The sequence below is a fragment of the Pogonomyrmex barbatus genome, unplaced genomic scaffold, assembly GCF_055798465.1.
Source record: "Pogonomyrmex barbatus isolate J1 unplaced genomic scaffold, ASM5579846v1 scaffold5, whole genome shotgun sequence".
NCBI classification, from domain to species: Eukaryota; Metazoa; Arthropoda; class Insecta; order Hymenoptera; family Formicidae; genus Pogonomyrmex; species Pogonomyrmex barbatus.
In genome coordinates this window covers 7,699,033-7,724,812 of record NW_028297149.1, presented here as the reverse complement: position 1 = coordinate 7,724,812, position 25,780 = coordinate 7,699,033, and the positions used below count along the sequence as shown (strand labels likewise).

Below are 25,780 nucleotides of genomic sequence, written 5' to 3'. Positions count from 1 at the left end.
TATCGAATCATTATTATTCAACAATAATATTATAAAAATATATAAATTTGTAATATTATATCAATATTAAAAAATTAAATTTTTCTGTTTTAATTATAATATAGAATAAAAATATGTAAGTTCTGATACAGGAATGTATTATTATGTAATTATGCATTCTAATATCATTTAAAAGAAAATAGTATAGTTTTTAAAAATATATACATAAAATTATTATTATACACAACTTGAGTATTAAAGTATTAAATAAATATTTTAAAAATTTAATAAAACAAAATAAATGTATTTTAGTAAATTTAAATAAGTATTCTTACAGTACAGATAATACATAATTTTATATTTGGCATAATCGTTTATATACGCAATTAGTTATAAATTTTTATGTTAGATATCTTGCGCTATACATGTAATTTATAGCGATTGTAAACTGATATTGGGTGGATTTTGATAAATCTCTGAAATACGCCCATTCGGAGATGCAGACACCCACAATGCCGATTTCACGGATCAGTCTATCACGACCTGTCTTTTCAGTAAAAGTTCTGCTGAAATCCAACAAACTATAACAAAATAATATTTGTTTTACCGAGTTTCAAATCGCTGTTGATATGGTCTTTGCATCAGTATGGGTGTTGTTATTATTTTTCGGTTTGTGCACAGCATGGATGGACGAGAGGTAATAACTTTTAAATAAAAGTATAGTAAAAGAATAACGCGCGCTGTCCGCGTCCAATATAATATTTACGTTTATATAGTATTTATTTTTATAAAACGTCTTTCTTTAAAGTTAAAAAAACTGTTATATAATAATATCTCATTACTATTGATGAAGAGATAGAATCTTAAAATTTTATCAACAAAACAAGTATAATTCAAAATATAATTCGGATAAAATTATTTAATATCAAATTTTCTTATGTAAACTTATTTTCCATTGTCACACAAACTTATACATAGCTTATATATAAATAATTTAAATTCAGACCCGTTCTGGAGGCTCAAGATGGACATCTCATAATCTCCAGCGCGAAAGACAGAAACATCACTTTGAAGATAATGGGAGACGGTTATGTGAACGTTAATGAGATCAATCTACTTCACATAGCATCGGCGGTAAGAAAAATATATATATATATATATAAAAATAATATCTATATATACAGTATAATTGAAATGCAAGAAATGCAATTAATTAAATTTCGATATTTTTTAGGCGCAAAATGCGACGCGGGTCATTGACAGGTGGCGAATGGGACACATGAGCGAAATGGAGAACTCTCTTTACCAACTAACGACTATAGTGACAGGCGCTACAGGTTTACAGACAAGAGTCGCTCTGCTCGAGAGGAGTATCGACGTGAACGGTACGATTCGTGTAGGAAACAGATCACGTTTTCCGGTAAGAATGCGCAATATTGAATCAACAGCTTGCAATGACATTTTTCTATATATCCTCCAAATAATACAAATGTGTCAATAAAAAAGCATAAGAATTCTTTTACTTAAAAAAAAAAAAGTAAGCAAAAGGTACAATAAGAGAATAAGTGTGCAAATAAATTAATCATTTTTACACTATTAAGTCATTATTTATTTTTCATTAATTTAATTTAATGTTTTAATGATAGAAAATTATACAAATTGCATCAGAACAAAAAAAATGAGTTAAATATGGAATTAATTGTATCAAGTTATTCATTAAATATATTTTCAGAACTTGAATCCATTGTCGAGTATAGCCAGAAGTACTATCCGTCGTATTAACGTCCGAGTATGTATGATTCATAAATCTATAATAAGTGGTAAATATGGAAATAGCAACCTATATTAAATAAAAAATATGTACTTGAATATGTTAAGCTGAAAGCATTAGAGGATGCATTAAGAGCTATGCAAACACTACTTCAACAAAATGAGTGTCAAAGTAGCCCATGTCAAAATGGAGGTACTTGTGAAGATCTCTATGATGCCTATCAATGTCACTGTCCATCAAATTGGGAGGTATGTGAGTGTGCTTTGACAGTAATATTTCATGAAAATAATTACCATAATTTTAGGGTCCAAACTGTATGACAGACGTTAACGAATGCGCAAGATTTCTTGGAACAGATCTTGGATGTCAAAATGGAGCAACTTGTCGTAATTTACCTGGGTCATATCGGTATGCAGTATTAAAAAATACAATTTTAAAGCAATTATTAAGCAATTTACTGTAAAAATAATAATTTTTACAGCAAATAAGAAATGTATATTAAATGTATTATCATATAGTCTTTGCTAGACCATGAATATTTTAACAAAGTTGCAGTTAATTTAAATTTTACTCTAAGATGTTATTTTCTTAAATAATATCATATATTGCGTTTTGCATGTGGCCTTTATTTATGGTGTAATCTCTTGGATATACTGCACGGAATATATAATATCGGTTTGGATATTAGATGCGACTGCTTGCCTGGATGGTTTGGCCTTCGTTGTACGCAGAAAACATCGATTTGCAATATAGAGAATTCCGAAGCGCTTTGCGGCGAACATGGAGTATGTGTTGCGAAAAGCAGTTCTTCTCTTGGATATACATGCATCTGCGATCAAGTATGTTGTTTTATTTCTTTTTTTTTTATTTTAAATACCATATTCTAAATATATTATTAAACTGTATATGGAGATAACTTATGCATAAACTGCTATTTGTAGCAAAAGTATTGATTCTTTTCTTTCATCGGCTTTAGGGATGGGAAAGTGACGGTACAAGCCCAGCTTGCACCAAAGATGTAGATGAATGTGCAGCGCCTCATCCACCCTGTTCCGTAAATCCACCGGTACCATGTCGCAATACTCGCGGCTCGTTCACTTGCGGTCCCTGTCCGCCCGGCTATAGTGGAAATGGCTATTATTGCACCGACATTGACGAGTGCCTTATTAACAATGGCGGTTGCAGTACCTCGCCTTTTGTACAATGCATGAACACGATGGTAAATATAATACACGATACAAAGTAACTACAACTAACACTATATAACATTACTATTATTTTCAAAAAAAAAAAAAACATGGTCTTCTCCATTTCTTTAAGCTCTCATAAAAAATACGCATTTTTAATTAATAATATAAATATAAATAAAGTAGTCAACTACAATGATGTTATGATTCGCTGCAACAATAATTTATTTTATTGCAACGTTTTAATTACAGGGTTCTAGGATATGTGGTCCTTGTCCCCCAGGATACCGTGGCGACGGCGTAAGTTGCATTTTTGTTGGTGGTTGCGCCATCAACAATGGCGGATGCCATCCATTAGCCACGTGTACCGAGAATCCGTCGCTTACAAGTTCTTACGTGCTGTGCCGTTGCCCGTCGGGTTACGTCGGCAACGGAATGGGACCAAACGGCTGCCAATTAACTGATGTATCACTTAATACAGCGTGTTCTAGCAATCCTTGCGTTCATGGTACATGCGTGCCAAACGGTGCAAATGGCTTCACTTGCACATGCAATCCGGGATACTCGGGTATGTATTAGGGAAGAGAGAGAGGTAGGGAGAAATAGATCTATGAACTAACTCATGTAAATTGTAACGCTCTGCTTCTCACATGTGACGAATAGTAAAATAGAGAATTAATTTATTTGACGATTATATAATAATTGTAACATAAACTAATAACTTAAGACTTTATTTTTTATATGAAAGATAATTATTATTTTAGTAAGTAAATAAATATTATTTTGATTTAAATTTAAAAAGATTTAAATTTATTTGATAAAAATTAATAAAAATTAGTAAAAATTATATTAGTTTCTTGTGATTGTTTATATCATTACGTTTATGTACGTCTTGTTAACTAGGAACTACATGCAACACACCAAACGATCCGTGTTCACCAAATCCGTGCCGAAATAGTGGTATTTGCACCGTCTTAGACGGACAAGCAACGTGTCAATGTACATCTAGCTTCACAGGAAGCAGGTGTGAAACACCACGGCAAGCGTGCGGTGGTGTATTACGGAATCCTATGGGAACGCTTCAGTTCCCCATGGGCGGTAGTACTTACCAGCATGGATTGAGTTGCGCCTGGGTGTTAATCACGGAATCCTCTAAGGTTCTAAACGTCACCTTCACAGCTTTTAATCTCGAACAGTCCACAGATTGCAAATTTGATTTTCTACAGGTGCGATGTTAATTTTGCATCTAATAATTAATAAAGTATTTTTTAGTCGTTTTTTTTATTAAAATTACTATATTTCTAATAAAGATAAATAAAGATAACTTTCGCAAATTTTTTGCCGTTAAATAATGTTTGAATGAACTTTTATCTTTTACTTTAAAAACTTGTGTACTTTAATCTATGTTAAAGAGTTTGTAATATTTTTAAGTTTTTAACGTTGTCTAAATTTCTATATTTAGTAAAATCTTACAAATTATAACTCTCTTTGAATTATATAATTTTATAAAGAATGACAGAAATAAAAAAAACTCTTGCTGCTCTTATAACGCATGTACACACTTTTAGATTCACGATGGCAGAAACGCTGGTAGTCAAATGATCAACAGATTTTGCGGTCATACGTTGCCTAACCAAAATGGAACTATTATTTCATCGCATAATACTCTCTATTTATGGTTTCATTCGGACAACAGTATATCTCATGATGGATTCACTTTGCATTGGAGTAGCATTGATCCTATTTGTGGAGGAGTTTTAGAAGATAATTATGGCACAATTATATCTCCAGGTTCGCCTGGAAGATATCCTCCAAACAGAGATTGTTTCTGGAGAATCACCGTTGCCGAAACGAAAAGAATTCAATTCCATTTTGGACAACTGATGCTTGAGGACAATTGCAATAACGACTATGTGGAAGTAAATATTTGATAAATTAATTATAATATTATATCAAGATTTTACATATTTCTTTTTTGCAACATTGTTAAATTTTCTAAAATAAATATTTATGTCTTATTATATTATTATAACGCTTGTTATTAATCTTTACTTTATATCTGACATTATTCATTCAGATTACAGGTGCAGAAGAAGAACGCTTAGGACTTTTTTGCAATCACACTCGACCACCGCCTTTGGTTACGCCTAGTTTTGAAGCAACTGTTCATTTTCATTCTGATAGTTCGAATCAAGATGCTGGTTTCCAAATCCATTATTCGATAATTGAAGGTATTTATTAAAACATCTGTTATAATTTATAATTGTATCACTTGTATCATTAGTTATTTATTTAGAAAAATAATTTAATAATTTTATAATTTTGCATCTTAATTACTTGCAATATTTAGGTATACCAGGTTGTGGAGGAATTTATACTAGTGCTACCGGCATGATCAGTTCACCAGGTCACTCGACGTCATATCAACCAAATATGGAATGTGAATGGAAGATACAGTTACCAGCAAGCGAACGAGTCAGAATAACATGGTCAAGATTTGATCTTGAAAGTTCCACCAGTTGTCAGTTTGATTTTATCGAGGTGAGTTTTAAATTTGCATTGTTCCCAAGTTTTATAAAAAGAGAAGAAAAATTATAATCTTTGTACTTTTTTAGATTTATGATGGACCTGACACGCATTCTCCTTTACTCGGTAGATACTGCGGTTCGGATATGCCGCCAACGATTAAATCAAATTCGAACAATTTAGTCGTATTTTTCAAATCCGATTGGTCTTATGAAGGGGAAGGTTTCACTTTGTCATATGAAACTTTATGCGGCGGCGAATTTCATGAAAGTAGTGGAATTATCCAATCGCCCTTCTATCCAGAACCTTATCATCATTCGAAAACGTGTATTTATGAAATCATACAACCAACGAATAAAGGAATCGAATTAACTATGTTAGATATGGACATTGAAGGCAGATATCAGAACTGCTTCTACGATTATGTTGAGATTTTCGACGGCGATAATGAAAATGCAACGAAACTCGCTACATTATGCGGCGATGAAGAAAACATGCCAAATACTCCTTTCTTTTCCACACATAATGTCATGTACATAAAGTTTACCACTGATAACAGCATAGATGGTCGTGGTTTCAAAGCCAATTATACAGCCATTGATCGCAGTAAGTAAGATCTTTGCTGCAAAGTATCATGCAAAGCATGTTGCATCTTTGCGACAAAATTATTATAGCTCAAAGTGGTTTAGTATAATAGCCTTGAATACGATAGCTTTATTTTGCGTAGAGAACAATTAAATGTTTGTTTAAAAATGGAACTTGCAGAATAACAAGGTAAACATTGATAATATATATTAATAATATTATTCATATTAAGGATGTGGCGGATTATTAAAAGAATCAAGCGGTATAATACAACCTCCCCTTGAAGAAGGAAGTTATGCCAATAATGAAGAGTGTATCTGGACTATTCAAGCACCGCCAGGATATGTAATACATCTTACTTGGATGTCATTTGATATAGAATATCACCCTCATTGTGATAGTGATTACATCAAAATTTTTGAAAGCTACAACCCTAGTCAGGAAAATGTAATAGCTACGTACGTTTGGCGTTACATTAATTTTTTTATTTTTAATAATTTAAATAAAAAAGTAATATTAATGTTCAAATTATTAAAAATCTATCAGTTATATTAGTACTGTAATACATATTAATTATTGTAACTTCATTTTATTTGATAGCTTCTTCTTTTAAATACATTACAATTATGCATTTTAGATATTGCGGTAGAACTAAACCACCCGATTTAACGACACAGGATCGTATACTTAGCATACTCTTCCATACCGATTTAAGTGTTACAACTGATGGATTTGTTGCTACATATGTTTTTATGGATGCGTCAAAGGTTTGCGGCGGTCATTATGTGAGACCAAACGGTGTTATTAGATCGCCAAATTATCCTGATTATTATCCAAACAAGAAGGAATGCGTTTGGATTATTGAAGCACAAAATAAACATAGAATTATCCTTACAGTCGAACACTTTGAGTTGGAAGGGCATATGAATTGCGCATTTGATTATTTAGAAATTAGGTAATAAAGTTAAAATGATTTTTGTCACTTTGCCGAATTGTTGCTTTATATTTCTCGTATTTTAGAAACGGTGGATATGATTCCGCACCGTTAATTGGCAAGTTCTGTGGCACAGAAATACCCACTGAAATACCAAGTCAAGCCAATCAAATGTATATTCGATTCGTTTCGGATTTCTCGAGATCGATGCAAGGTTTCGAGATACAGTGGGATAGCACCACGCAAGGTAGAAAAATCCAAGTTTTTTATTACTTTAGTTTTTAAATTTGCATCTTTAATTTCAGGATGTGGTAGTATGATGACAGCAGTTACTGGCGATATTATATCTCCAAATTATCCGGAACCTTATTCAATGAACGCAGAATGCTATTGGAAGATCGCAGTAGCAGCGGGTAGCATAGTACAACTCGTAATAATAGATCTCGATCTTGAAGAGCACGACAAATGCCGATATGATTTTATTGAAATATTTGAAGGCATCAGTCGTCGCACAAACGGAAAACGTTATTGTGATGCTAATCATCCAAAAATTATTCAATCCAAAACCAATGAAATGAGCATTCGTTTTCGTAGTGATTACAGTAGTTCTGGTCGCGGTTTTCATCTAAAATACGAGACGCGTAAGTATAGAGATTATTAACTCAATAACCATTTATTCTATTTTATGAATGTTAAAAATCTGAAAAACGTATTGTTTATGCATTTCTAAAAATATCTACCTTTAAATTCTATATTTCTTTCTTATTAAACATAATATAATGTTATTTCTTTAAAATCTAAAATCAGTGTTTTTTTGTCTTCTATTTTAATTATTTATTATAGAATTAATTCATTATTAAATTATTATTTTTATGATACAGAGTGTTATAACAAATTACGAGGTTACTACGGTGTGATAGAATCACCGAATTTCCCCAATAAATACGAGCACTCATCAAATTGCAGTTGGACCATTGAGGCTCCAATCGGTAATACGATTAATTTGACTTTCTCACACTTTGATCTCGAAGGACGAATGGATAGTCCTGCGCAATGCACATTTGATTATGTTCAAATCATGGAAGGAGATGAAGATACTCCAAACACAGAATTAGGTCGATTTTGTGGGACTATCGATCTACCAATGAAAATTAATTCAACGCAACATCAAGTGTTTGTAACATTTGTTACGGACTCCTTTATTGCCTTCAATGGTTTCCGGTTCGAATGGTCAGTGCATGGTTGCGGCGGACATTTGATTAAACCATATGATAGTTTCACATCGCCTGGATATCCGTTTGCTTATCCAACGAATCTCGACTGCGAATGGCTTATCGAAGTTGATTACACACATAGCGTTGAACTTACCCTTCATAATGTAGGTATACACAAAGAAATATTCGCAAGGATTATACGAAAGTTTATACAAAAACAATATTAATTTGATATCGAATATCGCATAATATACTAAATAATATATTAAACAATAATATATAATAACATAATAAAATAAAATAGAAATTTTTCTTATTTAGGTAAACACTGAGAAACGCAAAGGCTGTTTCTTCGATAAAATACAAGTTTACGGAGGTGATAATGAGGATGCGCCAAAATTAATCGAGATATGTTATTCAGAAAAGCCAGTGATTTACACTAGTCCCGGAAATAAAATGTTCATCAAGTTTCACTCGGATTCGTCATACGCTGGTCCAGGATTTAATGCTAGCTATAGGAGCGTTCCTATTGAATGCGGTGGTAAATTTACAGCAACTTCGGGCATTATTCATTCTGCCAATTATCCACAGAATTATCCGCACAGCCAAAATTGCGAATGGCTGATAGAAGTAGACAATAATCATCTCGTAAATCTTACGTTCTTGGACTTTGATATTGAAAATAGTAGAAATTGCAGTGACGATTACGTTAAGGTACTCTCTTTTTTTTTTTTTTTTTTTATAGCTGCTTATAAAAATATAATATCAACTATTTTAATAACTTTAATAATAATAAAAGTGTTTAATGACAAAATAAAATATTAACAATTCCTATTTCGTGTTTTCGTAGATTTTTGATGGCCCAACGAAGGATGATCCATTATTGGGAACGCATTGCCGTAATCAGCTTCCACCGACCTATGTTTCGAGTAGTAATCAAATGCTTGTAGTTATGCGAACTGACAGTTTAATTTCAGCTAAAGGTTTCAAAGCTCAATATATTAGAGCCTGCGGTGCTCGAATAATCGTGAGCGATCACGGTTTCCTTACACCCCCAGCTGGCAGTACCGATCAACATGATAATACTAATTGCACGTGGACATTGATAGCTGAAGATCCAGGTAAATAAGACTTCGTCTCAGTTTGATCTCTATTTGCATTTGTTTTCAAATTCTAAATAATCTCTCTAATTTTCGTTTTCTATTTTTTTATTACAGCCGATCACATAACTGTTACCTTCACGCATATGGAAATGGATCCAGTTGGTTTTTCGAGTCATATTAATGGACCGAATCCTTCCTTAATACCTCTTTGTTTTTACTCTCTCGAAATATTCGAAGGTGAGAGTATAGATGGACCGCTTTTAGCAAAATTGTGCAACAACGTCGCGCCACCGCCAATTACAAGCACTGGCAGTTCCCTCACGCTGCATCTAGCCATACGTTATGAATTTTTCGGTGACTTTGTCGCTATGTACTCCGTCCTGAATACAGGTATATTGAATTAAAATATATAAAACGCCTTAAAACATGCGATTAATTTTATTTCTGTTCTTCAGCTTGCGGCGGAAACTACACTTCCCAACAAGGAGTAATCACCTCGCCTGGTTATCCGAATAGTTATCCCCTAAACGCAGAATGTGTTTGGGTTTTGAATACCTCTCCCGGTAATAGGATTTCTCTTGTGTTCTCCGAATTTGATGTTGAGTCGAGCGAAAACTGCGATCTGGACTACCTCGAAATACGGGAGGACAGCGGAATCGGGAAGCTCATTAGCATTTCTTGCGGCAAAGATGCCACGGAAATTGCGTCCTCCAACAAACTATGGATCAAGTTTAAGAGTGACGGTTCAGGCACCGCCAAGGGTTTTATGGCTGAATATAATCTTATTGGAGGAAACGAACTCGAAGGACCTACAGGACGCATTACCTCGCCATTGTATCCAATACATTATAAACGAGAAGCTACATTCTCATGGCGCATCACTGTCGAAATGGATTCTGTTATACACATCGATTTCAGAGATATAGGGATAGAAAATATTGGTCAAAATTGTTACTCTAATATAAAAGTAAGTATCGTTATCAGATATGACAAAATTAAAATTGTAGATCGTTTACGAAACAAATGTAATATAACATTATAGATTTATTTATTAACATTAAATACAATTATTTTATATTATATACATATAAAATTTATATATATTTTTTAATATGCATTTATGGTATATTTTATTACATATGTTTAAAATTAATGAAAGTAAAACATTGAGTTATAATTTCAATTATTCATCAAATCTATCTATTTTTAATTAGATATATGATGGATACGATGACGAAGCACCAAGTTTACTAGTGGCATGTGGTTATACTTTGCCAGGACCAGTAGATTCATCTAGCAACATAGTTTATATTGAAATGAAGACGAATTTTGTTAGACAAGGAAGTTGGTTTGATCTTACATGGCTTCAAATACCAAGAAACACTTCTCAAGAAAATAACAAAGAAATTAAATGTAAGTTTCTGTTATACATACTTATTAGTCTTTTGTTACCATATATAAATCATATGTATTAAAATATAATATCACTTTTAATTATTAATATGTCAATATAATAATTAATTAATATTAACAATATTTCTCAAGCTAAATAAATGCTTTTATAACATAAATATATGATGATATACATCAAATGTTATAATTACGTAAATTAAGTCAAATCAATGTAATATATATATATATATATATATATATATATATATATATATATATATTGTGTGTGTGTGTGTGTGTGTGTGTGTGTGTGTATTTATAATAATTCTCATTTATTTTATTTGCTTACAGTATCAGAATGTAATAAAGAAATAGAATTAATGAGTGATCGCAACAACACATATTCCTTCAGTTCTCCCGGCTGGCCTACCGGCTATGCTGACAATTTGCATTGTAATTGGGTCTTTACATCGCCACCTGGAACGCATTTGGTATTGAGGATAATAACCATGGATTTAGAAGAAACTAGTGATTGCGGAGCGGATTCGGTTTCTGTTTATTCGGGATACGCATTAACGTCGACAAGCAATGCTCATTTGGAGAGTAAATTATGCTTGGCGAATTCGAGTTCGTCTTCAATTAGCGGAACCAATGTGATGACGGTAAAATTCGAAACGGATGCATTTGTGAATAAAACCGGCTTCAACGCATATGTATATCGAGGTTGTTAATGTCATATTTGCGTTAATAGAATTAGATTTTAATAAAACAAAATGTTCATAAATATTTTCATTAATACTTTCAGATTGCGGAGGTAAATTAACTGAACCCAATGGCGTAATTGAATATGACAATTCTTCTACAGCGAGAGCGATCCGCACGTGGCATTTCACATGCAAGTGGACTGTGACAGTGAGAACTGGTAGAACTATCAAAGTTCGCATTACTGATATGTCGATACAGGAAATGCCAGATCATTCTTGTGGTGATAATTATTTGCTGGTTAGTAGACATTATATTATTAGAGATTTTACTATTAATATAATTATAAACAAAAAAATTATGCACATTTGAAAAGATTTGTAGAGACAGTTATCATAAGCTTTGGCGAAAAGTAATAAAACAAAGTTTAATTTAAGAAAATAATTTATACATATATAATTCTAGTTAAAAAATGGAGATGGAATGCTTTCGCCTTTGTTAGGTAATGGAAAATATTGTGGCGAAGTAATACCACCAGAACTAGAAACTACTGGAAATCGTTTTTATATTAAAGCTACAGGCGCTGGTCATCATTTCCGCTTTAGGCTCACTTACAGGTGATGTCGTGCGTGATACAAATCTTTAGATTAATTAATAACATTTAAATGAACAAATTTTATACAGTTACATTACAATTATAGAGATATTTATTATTTCATCAAAAGATATCAATATTTTTCTAATGTCTTAACAAAATATTATTTTATCAAAATATTTATTTTAATTTTTCATTAATCACACTTATCTTTTTATATTTTAGAGAAGTAAGCATGAATTGTGGTGGTGAGTTTATTTTGACAAATAAACAAAAGAAATGGGAAATATCATCACCCAACTATCCAAATATTCCTCCACTTTATGCCGAATGCGTATGGAAAGCTACTGCTCCAGCTGGTGACAGACTTACTATTCATTTCTTGGAAAGATTTGATTTAAGCTATTCGGAGAAGTGAGATTTAATTATTACAAAAAAATAAAGCAAATTTTTAAAAAGCTTTTATATAATAATACTTCTATCATATGTGCTTTTTTAGTTGTGAGAGAGAATATGTTGAAATAAGGGATGGTGGAACAGACGGTTCGCGATTCCTGGGAAAATTTTGTAAAGATATAGCACCCAGCAGTATGAGTACTACTGGCAATATGATATATGTCCACTTCTACACGGATGTGGCAGAACCTAAGAATGGTTTTAAAGCTGTAATTACTGTAGGAGGTAAACATTAAATAAATGTATTTTATATATTTTTATATGATATTGAAACAATAAGGTTATAAAATAATTCTCTTTCAATTTAAACAATGTGGATGTCTGCCATATATTACAAAATTTATATTAAAATAAAAAAATGTGATGAAAAATATGTATTAATATTTGTATAGAGATTTGTGGAGGAATTTTACGGAGTCCCACAGGTGTCATTCAATCTCCGAATTATCCGCATCCATATCCTACAAACCAGAATTGTTCATGGCTGATTATTGCGCCGACAGATCATACCCTAAAATTACAATTCCGCGATCTCGAACTTCCTGGCTTTCATGGGTGCTATTCAACCGACTACGTTAAAATTGCAGAAAAACTTATAGAAAATGATACTAGTAAGTAATAATTAATTATGTAAATTTGAATTTAAACTTTTTCATTATATACTTTATTATACATAACATGAGAAACAATGAACAAGGATATATTTCTACAGTTTCAACAATTGGAACTTATTGTGGTCTTCAAATACCGGATGAAATTGAAACATCGACAAATGCAGTATATGTAACATTCGAAAGCGATAACAGAGAGTATGTGAGTTACAAAGGCTTCAGTCTAAATTTCATCGCTAGCCAAGAAAGTTAGTAAAACAAAATATTAAGTATGTTTTATTACATATAAATTTTACTTTATACATTATTTATATATTTACAAATATTTTTATGTTAAAAAAAAAAATATATATATATAGTATATAACATTATTTTCTATATTATTTGTTTATAGCATGCGGCGGTTCATTAACTGCACTGAATGGAATAATTAAATCACCCGGATATCCTAATCCACGTACACGACCTAGGTAATTTTTTTTTAGAAAACAATATACATTCCAATCGTTATTCTTTTATTGTTAAATTAATAGAATTAATAATTAATAGAATATAATATTTTATACATTGAATATACCTATTAATTAAAAAGAGATATAATATAAAATACTTAATACAAAATTATAAATCATTTTAATGAAACAAAATAACAAAATTAATAACATAATAATGAAACAAAATAACAAAATTAATAACAAAATTACAAATACATTAATTATTCATATATGTTGCAAAAGCATATTACTATTAGTCTTATAATAATATAAATCTTATATTTTTAAAACCTAACATTTATTTGATCACTAACATTTATTTGATCAATAAATTATTTATAGATATTGCGATTGGCGAATTAAAGTACCAATAGGTTATCAAATCGTGGTGAATATTTTGGATATAGATGTTGTTACCGAATCTGGAGCTATGCGTGTGGGATATGCATTATCGGTGAGTAATATAATATTAATGTAAAGAATGTTAATTCGGCGAAAAAAGATGTATGCTGAACTTTCTCTTTTTTGCAGTTCTATAATGATTTTCACTATAAATCGAAAATCAAAGTCTTAGGACAAGGCGCTAATACAGAGACGATAAGGAGTTCTAGCAATACCATGCTTATTGGCTATTGGTCCTCCACCGGACATCGAGGTTTCAAACTTCGATATACTGCTGAGGCTCCGGCTCGTAAGTTTCAAAAGCTACTATCAACAATAACATATCCTTCGTGTATCTTAATACAATTTAAATCAAAATACTTTCAAACTATATTTAATATAAAAATTAAATTTATATTTTATCAAATATATGTAAAATATAAAATTTAAAATTTTTAATCAATTATTAATCTAATAAATTCTATCGATTGTTTTTTTATTTACACAGCCTGTAGCGGACTTGTGAGACAAGTAGAAGGCAATTTAACAGGTCCTACAAGTCTGCCTTTTAATGAAACTTCATTTGTTTGCCACTGGAGATTACAACCTCCCGAATATATGATTTCTCTTATTAATAGCAGCGGCTTGACATTGTCAGTAAGAGTCACCGGCTTTTTAGGCGGACCTGAATATGCAATCATTAGAATAAATTGCATTTATCCACAATACATTGAAATTCACGGTAAGATAAGAAGCTAATAAAATTTTTTTTATTTTTGTTGACTAATAACAATTATTATAAATAATACAATTAACATTATGTCATAAATAAGTAAAATATAAACGTTGAATATATTGCGTAGATATTGGAATGTTATGCGGAAATATGACCAAACCAAGATATTTGAGAAGCCCAAAATTAATTAATGATTTAACGGTAATGTGTCCTTAATATTAATTTTATTATTTACGTATGTACATAAGTAATATAGAGAATTTTTACTTACAAACTAAATTATTTATATCCAATGTAGAAAAAAAAATTTTAATATTTTAATTTTTAGATAATGAATGGAACGTATGGAATGAATGGAAAACGTATAAATTTCGATTTACAATACCGATGGCAATCTTGTGGTGGTGTTTTATCAGAACCAAGTCATCATATTACGTCACCAAATGATATGCCTCATACAATAACACCTCCAATAAATTGCGTTTGGCATATAGATTATCCCGAAGGAGAAACGATTAAACTGTCTTTCACTAAACTTGAACTTGAAAGTAACTGTGATAGAAATTATCTTATTATCAAGTAAGTACTATTTTATATTAGTTATTAAATATTCTTTCATTTAATCCGTGGCTTTTTTTTATAACCAGAAATGGTGGAGCAACAGCACCTCAAATCGCAAAACACTGCTTACATGCTACAAGTCAGCTTCAAAGATATAATGTCAACAGTATATCGAATCAACTGTGGATAGAATATTATTCTGAATCCGGTTTAGGCAGATTTGAAATTGATGTCACGGTTGCTAGCGTAGATTGTGGTGGATTTTTACGCGGTCACAGCCGCGAAATTGCATCTCCGGAGTAACTATTTTCTTTTTTTTGAAAATGCAGAAACTGTGATATATAATATAATCTATAAAAAAAGATTATTTAATAACATTTCTACAATTTCAGATTCCCCAAACAATATCCAAACAATGGCGAGTGTACGTGGGAGATAATAGGTGACAACGGTTATCATATAGGTTTAACTTTCATCGATCGATTCAGCCTGGAAACTAGTCCCAATTGCGAGAAAGATTATGTCCAGGTCTGGTTATTACTATATGTATATATATATATATATATATATATATATATATATATACATTAAACATTTATTAATATTAATATTAACTAACTTATCAGATTTATTTAATTTATATTGACTCTTACAATAGTATTGTCTTAGCATAAAGAAACAAGAACAATATAAAAAAGTTTAAAAATTAGAAAAATGGCAATAAAAAAAACCACATTACACAGGTATTTGATTGGATCCAAGAAAAAGAAAATTATAACAATGGCGAATGGAAAAGTATTGGAAAAGTTTGCGGCAGGAATACACCTTCGCCTTTTAACTCGACGACAAATCGCATGAAAGTGATCTTTCATTCGAACGAAGCAATACAATCAGATGGTTTCCATGCTGTCTGGAGCGAGAATTGCGGAGGTATTTTTCAGGCAACCGATAACATTAACACGATCCAATCACCGTCATTTCCGAATTATTATCCACCCAACGTTTTCTGCAATTACACTATTGTTGCACCAGACGAAGACATTATCGTCGAGTTCACCGATTTCCAACTCGAGTGGGGTGAGTTGGTGACAGCAACTATTGCTTTTTCCAGATATGTTGAAGAATATATATATATATATATATATATATATATATATACATATATATACATACTACATAGATTTTACTTTATTAAGTGTAATAAAATACTCAATGCTCATAGATTCTTAAAAAACATGCGATAATATCTATGAAATGAAAAATATTTATTACAACTAGCTAAAGTAAAGAAATAATAAAGATTAAAAGAAGTTAATTTCAGTAAGCACTACAAACTGTCGGTATGATAACGTCACTGTTATATCTGAAACTATGTATATGACGGAAAAAGTGGAAACTTATTGTGGCACCAATAAACCGCCGCTTATAAGATCGATGTCACAGATACAGATTATCTTCATGACAGACAAATATGTGCAGCGAAATGGTTTTCAGTTTAAATATTTTATTAACAGTAAGTCTCTCTTGCGCTATATAAATTTTTATAATTAATAATTATAAAACAAATATTATTACAAATTACAAATGACTGTTAAAGAACTGTAATTAGTGTTTACTAAAAATACAGTATTTAATAATTTTATATGAGAAAATTTTTAAGAAAATAACAAAAAAGCTAAAGGAATAATAAATACATTGTAATTAACAGAATGCGGTGGTATTGTCACACATCCTACCGAACTTAAGCCTTTGATGCATGGAGAAGAATACTTTGGACGAATGAATTGCACTTGGATCATTAAAGCGCCACAAGGAAAGAGTGTACTTTTACGCTTCGAAAAGTTCATTCTGGAGTTTAGCACAAAGTATGTTTTCGACAAATCTATTATAATATATAATCGAGATTATTTCCATTAAAAATTTCATCTATCTTTATTGTCAATTTATAGTTGCTACTTCGATAATGTCGCCGTTTTCGAGGGTGATTTAGTTAATCAAAGTAAACGGATTGCTTTGGTTTGCGGAAACTTGACTAATAATTTACCAACATTTAAATCCGACTCTAATTCTATGGTCGTTAACTTTAATGCTGATAGTTCGAGACAGTTTGAAGGTTTTACAGCCAAGGTATTATTAATTATGTTAAATATTATTTTGTGGCATTATTTAAAAAGAAATGTCATCGAAATGTCATTTGATAATAATAAATGTTGCATTTGTAGTATAAGTTTTATCCGTTATCTATTTATATACTTATGTTTTTAGTTGAATATGATAACGCATAAATAATAATAAAAAATTTTAGGTGTTGTTTACGACAAGTCCAGCCGGTGGTTGCGGAGGACTCGTCAATCTAACTTCGATTCAATCCAAATCATTCAGAACTCAACAGGCTGCAACTTATCAGTCATTTGAAGAATGTCATTGGACTGTGGTGACATCGCCGACTAAAACTATAAGATTTACTATAAATAGCATGGATATCAAAAACTCGACTAATAATGTCACTCGAGGCAATGAATGTAGCGGTGATTATCTTGAGGTAAATTTGCGCTTGCGTCTGATAAATACTTTCAGAGATACTGATAACAAAATATCGAACTCTATACGAACTCTATTTAATATTTATTACAGTTATATACGTATATAACTGTAATAAATATTAAAAAGATATGTGCAAAACAATTTTAATAAATGTGAAATTAACCAAGAAAAAAGAAAATGTCAAAAATAAATCTTAATTTAAGGATATTATATTCAAATTAATATATTATTATAATAATATTGTGTATTTTATCGTTCTCAGGTTCGAGATGGAGGTGGAGTATATAATAAACTTTTGGGTCAATTTTGCGGAAATGTACCGCCTCTTCCTATAGTATCTACTTCAAACAAATTGTGGATTAGATTTTATACTGATGGCACTACTGAAGGTGCCGGTGCGACAGCTACATTGGATACTGTTGATTGTAAGAAATTTTATGTTCACTTCTAATGAGTAACTAATGAATAATTGTTCAATTCACTAATTGGCACTACCTACGCTATTATACAAGGCAAAATATATCCGAGGAATTTGTCTTCTTGCATATGTGTAGTAACAATGGATATAACTTTTGTAACATTATTTTGTTACAGCATTGTGTGGCTTGCACACTCGAATAGTAAACGAGACAATTCAGATACTTACTTCGCCAGGTTATCCAAATACACATCTAGCTGGTACACAATGCCACTGGGTTTTGCATTTTGCCGATCAATATAGTGATAGATTACGAATCCGATTTATAGATTTTGATCTGATGGACTCTGACAAGTGTGAAACCGATTATTTTGAAATTACTGAGCAAAAGGTAGATATGTAATTGTTTTTGAAATATTTTACAATTCTGATTAATAGAATTAATAAATTATTATATAAATAATTAAAAAAATATAACATCATAAATCGTTATAATAATAACTATAGAATTACTTTCTTTTTTCCAATAACTTCTTTTCAATAAGAAATACATAAATGAAGGCTTCGGAACAAATTTCATATACAGCGGTGAAAGAAATCATCCGATTACTGTCGAAATAGTAAGTTTTTCATGTTAAAATTAATGTATTTTGTTTTATTAATAAGCCTTATTATATTGCGTATATTTTGTTGTCTCTTTCAGGGTAGCCGTTTTCCTTTCGCTTCGTATAAATATTGCGGGAACGAATTACCACACGAGTATTATAGGTATGTGAAATTCAATTTTTATTCTTGGATCTTATCAAATTATTATGATGTTATACAATTTTAAAAGAAACGTTAGTTCAAATTGAATATATTTATATTCAATTGAATATATTTTTATAGTTATAGTGACAACGTTGAACTAACTTTTAAATCAACCTCTAACGATCATAAAGGCTTTAAGCTGGAATATAGTACAACAAATTGCAATCGAAATTACACGAGCGAGCAGGGACGAATTTTCCATAACGGATTTACAAGTTGCTGGATCACGATCACTGCTCCGGCAAATCATACTATTTCTTTGTACTTCAATCATTTCAGCATTTACGACCCAGAGCATTGCACGCGCAACGCGCTGCAAGTACGTTATCTATCTTTACACATACTAATGCAATCAATCATTTTTAAGAGGCTACTGATATTCTTATTTATTTTGAAATATCCAAATGACGTATTTCAATATTCGTTGCTGTGAGTTCGAATTTCCAAACAAATTTATGTGTCTTATAGATTCACGAGGGTGATTCGAGCGGACCACTTATAACGACGCTGTGCAGTACAGCGATACCAAGCCCGATTTTCAGTACCGGCAACAAACTCACTCTGCATTCCTGGACCGAGAGCGCCAGCTCTTATCAAAGTTATGACATCATTTACACGACCACGGACGCAGGTAGGAGACGCGTTTGTAGCAGCGTGCACAAATCCCCATCGTTGCATCCGATTAATGCGCGCCACCAGATGCGGAGAAATTATAACGCACGGGCGATGATTTACGACGTTGCGGCGCCTCGAGATACGCGCTCGTGAAATGTTGCGGTTTATTTTCGCGGGGGACCGCGTGAAAATCCGATTGCGATCTCGCGGCATTCAAATACCATGCGAGTTACATCACAAGTGAAACGTACGTGTAAATCGTTTCGTTTCGTAAAACATCTCTCAAAATCAAAATTACGCAGGTCGAGGTTGTGGCGGTCGTATATTCAATTACGGTGGCAGATTCACCTCACCGTTGTATCCCAACATATATCGCAACAATACCGTGTGCACTTGGGACGTAAGCGTACCTCGGGGTTTCAAGATCATTCTCCAGTTCCCCGTCTTTGACATCGGCACAAAGAAGAACTGCGCTAACAATAATCTCAAGGTTTACGACGTTGTCCCCAGCGGAGAACTTTTACACAGCACTTACTGCGGTGGAGTAAGTTATTAAAATGATATTTAAAAAACTGATCATTTTTTAGAACTTTTGAAAATTAAATATTTTGAAGAACTTTTTTAGATTTTATTTTAAATATTTCTTTAAATAATTTGTAAATATATGATAATTTTAAAATATATAATAAATGTATATTTTTGTTACATATTTAATATTATATATAATACATATTTAAAAATATTTCTTTTGTATAGGATGATCCAGCAAGACTGGAAGTTGATACTGATCGAATTCTCGTTAAATATACTTCCACAGTAAATAACATTGGATCGGGATGGGTTATTATATTTATGGCACAATCAACTCGTAAGCATAGATATTTTTTTCAAAAGAATTTAAAATATTTAAATGCTTTTATAAACTGCAAATTATGCGCAGATATAAATAAAATAAAATAAAAGATAATAAATGTAAAATAATATTATAAAATTAATTTTCAGATAATCCTATCGATGTTATGGATAATTGGTAAAGGAGACATCAAGACTGTGAAAAATAATATTTTTAAATAAAAAATTCAATAAATATTCAAAAATTTATGTACAATTTACAATTTATGTACGTGCAATTTAATTTATGTACTAAATAAATAAATTTCTCTAATATACAACATATTTTATTGTTTGAAACATTTTTGTTTGAAACATATATTTTCATATTAATGAATATTATACTAAAAGTGAATGTTATTAACATAAATATGTTTTTTATTGCTCTTCAGTTTACTATCAATGTAGTAAAATATTATTATTCCGATGCTGAACATACTTCTTCATCTGTTTCAGTTAAACAATTTTCCTCAGTATTTATTTCGTTTGTTTCTACTTCACTGTTTTCTTCTTCTTCAATGTAATGTTCTTCTGGTTGCACCTTTTCGGCTTCTTTTTCTTCTTGCATTACTTCACGCTTTTGTTTATTTTTCTTGCTATTTTTTAATGTTTTCTGAGTTTTTTGTTCCTCTTTCTTGTCCATATTTTCTTCCTGTTCAGAATCTTCAGATGTTATATCAGCTTGATCTAATTCTTGCTCAGATTCTTCGGATTCCATGTTTTTGGGTACCTCTTCCTTCTTTTTCTTATCATATTTAGTTTTCTTCTCATTTTTATCAACAACTTCCTGAACATTTTCAGATTTGGAGCGCTTTGTCTTCTTCTTATTTTGAACATCAGTATTTTTTTCAATGTTTTCAACTTCTTCAATATTTTTCGACTTTTTTTTATTTTTTCCTTCTTTTAAGTTTTTCTTGAACTTTTGGCGAACCTCAGAATTTTCAGAACTTTCGGAAGACTTTTCAAATTCTTTCGATTGTTGTTTATTATTCTTATCTTTTTTATTTTGCGTTTTTGTACTATCTTTCGTGTATTTTGATTTCTTGTCAATATTTTTGTTTCCCTCATCATTTATCACTTCCTCATTTTCCTCACGTTTGTTCCGCTTGTTTTTCGATTTTTGTTCCGATTTATAAGAATTTTTCGCTTCTGAGTATTTTTCAGAAGATTTTTCGTTTATGTTCTGTTCTGAACTGCTTTTCCGTTTCTTTTGTTCCTTCATATATTTGTCTTTGTTCTTTGATTGATTTTTATCTCTAAAAAGTATAACAATTAATAATAAAATCAGCAAAAGCTATAATTTTTAAATAAATATATCATTTAATAAAACACTGTTATTTTATAAATATATATTTTATTTTGTAATTTATTTGTAATTTCATTTATTTATTTAAATTTAAAATTAAATTTATAATTTACATAAATTTTATATATCAAGCGATAATAATTGAAATTGTTGTATTAAAAAAATTAAATAAAATTAATACGCTATATAAATATGTGATAAAATTTGAAATAAATTTTTTAATTATTTTAAATTATTTCTTATTATTTATTATTATATATCTTTTAATTATTTTATTTTATATTTTATATTTTCTGTTCAAAACTTACTTTGTACGGTATTCCACATCAACTTTCCTTTCTTTTGCACTATTATCTTTTGATTCCACATTTTTGTTTGATTTTTTTGCAGAAACTTCCGCCGCAAGGATTGCAACTAATAAGAGTGCAGTTAACAATATCCACAATCTATACAGATAAATTTATTTTCTATATTTCAATTTTTTTTAATCACTAGAGATTTAAAAATATGAGATTAGAGAAAACTTGTTCTTTATGTTTCAAATTATTTCTTACAAATCAGTAAAAATTAAAAATAATTTATTCTCAATTTAATTGAATTAATAAGTTAAATATAATTGAATTAATAATTGAATTAATTGAATTAATAAGTTAAATATAACGATTAACTTACATTTTTTACAGAACTTATAAAAATTTCGAAAATATAATTTGTTAATCAATTATATTTTAAAATGTCCATATTTGACATAAGTCGAAAATAGATTGTCAATATCACAATAAGATACATTTTTCTAAATCAATACAACCGATGAATTATTATTCATATACATAAATTGACACAGAGTAAATTTGAAAAAAAATATTTTAGCAAAAATATGCTTTATATTACAATTCTTAAATCAACGAAAGAGAAAAAAATGTTTTTATAGTTATTTTTTAACATAAATGTTTATTTTCTTTTCTTTATTTTAAAATATTTTAGAAAAACTCCTCTTACCTCATTGTAATAATTATTTTTCTTTGATCACACTTTGATTTTCTTCTTACAAGAATCACGGCAAAATCTGGCGCAGCACTATCTCTGTTCAAGTTACTTGCTCCTTATATCTCATATGTTGTCAACGAAGATATCGCGATAAATATAGCGAATCTCGTACGTTCACGTCAGTGGTTCTACGGACTCGATAACGCAAATGCTATCTGAGTAAAATCTTCCGAAAGAGATGACAAATTAAATACGTTAATACGCAACTTGCGCAGAGTGCGAGGTTCAAGTGTCAATATAATACTGTGGTTGAAGTAAAATATAATCACAAACATGACCTGGGGTATTTTAAAATGCGATACTGCGATGATAAACACTATACGTCTTACATTTTCATTAGATATATTTTCTTGTTATATATTCTGTTATACATCAGTAAATTTCTATAATACACAGTTAAAATTGTAATTCAGATGTTTGAATCTCAGTGAATATCTTTCTGCGGATATCTAATCTAATATCAGCAGCAATCGGCTAACAATTTATATACAGACGTTAATAAGCATTCAACGATGGTGTACGTAATAAACAAGCGCATTACATGCTTATTTCAGATATTTTCGAGAAATTTTGATTAAAGTGTAATTAAAAAAATATCTTACTAATGACGTCCGTAACCGAATTAATACTGATAAATTTGAGTGACATTTATAATACCTTTTTAAAGAAAACCACGTATGTATGTTTTAATTTATTTAATGTTAAATTTATTATAAATCTAGTATTACAATAATTCTAAAAATTTTTTTCTTTTCATTTTTATTAAAAATTATATTTTTTTCTTTTTCTTAAACATTCATTTATTAACATTATATCGCGTGATAGACAAACTGCTGTTTTAATTGTAATTAATATCTTAAATTAATATTAAAATAATTGGATAAGTAACATTAAAATAAAATCATAATTATGAAATATATACTTAAAATTAAAACTTAATATAATCTTAAGAAATATATATTCACTAGATCTTCGTTTTTAATCAAGGAATTAATTTTACAAATAGATAAAGTTAATCTTTTCACAAATAGAACAAATCACGAAATACATGAGAGAGAATATGTGAATATAGACTAAAAAAAGTAAGAAAAGAGGAAGTGAGGAGGAAATAGAATATTCAATGTAAATTTATTTTGTACAGATTGAATAGGGAATATGCGAATGTAGGTGAGGGGGGAGGCTGAAAAAAATAAAAAGGAAGAAATCAGGAAGAAATAGAATATTCAACGTAAATTTATTTTGCACAGATTGAGTATTTCGAAACGAAAGTAAACCGACTACGACAGTCGGTGAGCGATCTTCATGTTTGTTTCCGTCTGTGTGACTCGGCGTAGGCGTGTTTGTATTATACTACAATGAGCCGCGTGCGCGGCTCACTTTTGTGTTGACGCTCGAGCGAGTAGGTAGCGAGCGCGTGCCGCTTCGTACGTTGTTATTATTATCAATCGTTGTTATTATATCCCTCGAAACATCGGCGATCATTCACTACGAATAAACTATTTTGAAACTGTGATAAACCGAATCACATGACGAATGATTTTCATGCATCGAAGTGGCACTTGCACGATTCAATTAATCGAGAAGGAACTTTGCGATAGAATCGGTTATATAGGAGTTTCGCGTTATACAATCTTGCGACATTTGCGAACATTAATTATTCCTTCCTGATATGTGAATTATGTAAAGACGAACGTGTGTCGCGTCACGAGCAGAACCGAGAATTTTGATTATGATCGCACGATCGCGCTGTAACTGATTATTAAATTGACTCGCGTAGTACACTGAGAAAACAAAGTTGAAATATTCAGAAGCAAATATTAGCTTGCGATGTTTACTTTGATATTTATTGATCATAAAAAAAAGTTTAATGAAATATATATTTCTGTGAAATATTTAAAAATTTTTTTTACTAATTGTAAGATGGCTTATTTGCTATATACGAATCCAATTTTATTTATGCCGTATTTAAATAAATCTTAATAAATTAAATAAATCTTATTTCTCACAAATAAATTTTGAAGTACTTTTTCCCGTGTGATTAGGTGTGATTTTTTTTCCTTTTTTGAATTTTGATTTTTCGGCAGTTGATAAAATGTCGCAGTAAATGTAGACAAAGCGATTCCGGCTGGAACGACACATTTAATTTAACCGCAATTAGAATATAGCATTTTGAGCATCTTTCAGCCATGTATATGCGTGAATTCGTGCCATGATAAATCGGAGAGTGGATCCCTTCGCCGTTCGATATTTCTCCCGTTAATTCCGCTAATTTGCGATTCGTCGCGGACATTGACCGATAATGGTTTCATATGATCCTACATTTCCCGCGTTATTTTTTCCACCGTAATGAAATAAAATGCACGTCGCGTGTAATTACTATTTTAAGTGCCGCATTGTGTAATTATCGTATTTTATTAATTAGCGATCGTGTACGTGATTAACTATAATTCGTAATTAACTATAATTTTCGTGAATAAGTGTCGTGTGTCACAGACAAGGAGACTTTACGAGATCTAAAAGGAAGAGAAAGAGGAAGGCATTGAGCATATCGGCGAAACAGTTGTGGAGGTAAGTAATTTATGATTCATTATATTACATTACTTTTAAATCGTTTATAATTATCTTATTTGTGTTTGTGATGCACAACAATTATTTTGTAAGATATCAATGATATTGAGCGTTATAGTAATTTAAATAAATGTATGCATTGCAAATTGACATAGATTACGATATAGTTACAATTTCGCTGTTGTAAATCATATCAATAAATTGTTTTTTAAAAAATTATGAAACAATCATTTGCAAAAGAACAAAATATCGTAAATATAACATCTTATAAATCGATTGTTTCAAAATGAATGAGCAGAAAGACAGAGTAGAATTGATATTACTCTGAAATAATGAATTCACTCATTGGATTAG

The 25,780-nt window shown here is 30.6% G+C and overlaps 3 protein-coding genes across 3 annotated transcripts in view; 2 read left to right on the top strand and 1 right to left on the bottom strand.

Annotated features, from left to right (window-relative positions):
* The first annotated feature begins 89 nt into the window (after positions 1-89).
* On the top strand, positions 90-20,790 carry Cubn (Cubilin). The gene is made up of 53 exons (XM_011638866.2): positions 90-676; positions 984-1,113; positions 1,214-1,399; positions 1,712-1,768; positions 1,858-1,998; positions 2,055-2,158; positions 2,439-2,589; positions 2,727-2,969; positions 3,190-3,505; positions 3,841-4,163; positions 4,506-4,856; positions 5,015-5,168; positions 5,288-5,478; positions 5,553-6,069; positions 6,281-6,506; positions 6,686-7,003; positions 7,069-7,229; positions 7,288-7,623; positions 7,864-8,360; positions 8,518-8,910; positions 9,047-9,317; positions 9,414-9,689; positions 9,755-10,266; positions 10,514-10,712; positions 11,043-11,414; positions 11,497-11,693; positions 11,859-12,010; positions 12,214-12,402; positions 12,488-12,669; positions 12,837-13,055; positions 13,157-13,303; positions 13,450-13,525; positions 13,892-14,003; positions 14,081-14,240; positions 14,439-14,672; positions 14,794-14,867; positions 14,995-15,245; positions 15,314-15,526; positions 15,620-15,755; positions 15,971-16,304; positions 16,549-16,740; positions 16,936-17,092; positions 17,177-17,354; positions 17,533-17,769; positions 18,034-18,196; positions 18,366-18,580; positions 18,735-18,809; positions 18,893-18,957; positions 19,078-19,318; positions 19,468-19,630; positions 19,917-20,158; positions 20,371-20,482; positions 20,617-20,790. Exons 1-53 carry the CDS (start codon positions 609-611, stop codon positions 20,646-20,648), a joined length of 11,241 nt encoding a protein of 3,746 aa, XP_011637168.2. The 5' UTR covers positions 90-608; the 3' UTR covers positions 20,649-20,790.
* On the bottom strand, positions 20,693-23,072 carry LOC105427212 (uncharacterized). Its single transcript, XM_011638867.3, has 3 exons — positions 22,811-23,072; positions 22,120-22,257; positions 20,693-21,761 (listed from the first exon to the last, which is right to left on the bottom strand). The coding sequence occupies exons 1-3, from the start codon at positions 22,813-22,815 to the stop codon at positions 20,924-20,926; spliced, it is 981 nt and encodes a 326-aa protein (XP_011637169.2). The 5' UTR covers positions 22,816-23,072; the 3' UTR covers positions 20,693-20,923.
* Positions 23,073-24,321: 1,249 nt separating this feature from the next.
* Positions 24,322-25,780, top strand: part of LOC105427215 (uncharacterized) — a 21,857-nt gene continuing 20,398 nt past the window's right edge. Inside the window, exon 1 of the mRNA XM_089082095.1 lies at positions 24,322-25,426. The gene's annotated coding sequence lies outside the window, so the exon portion shown is untranslated. The remainder of the gene's footprint in view (positions 25,427-25,780) is intronic.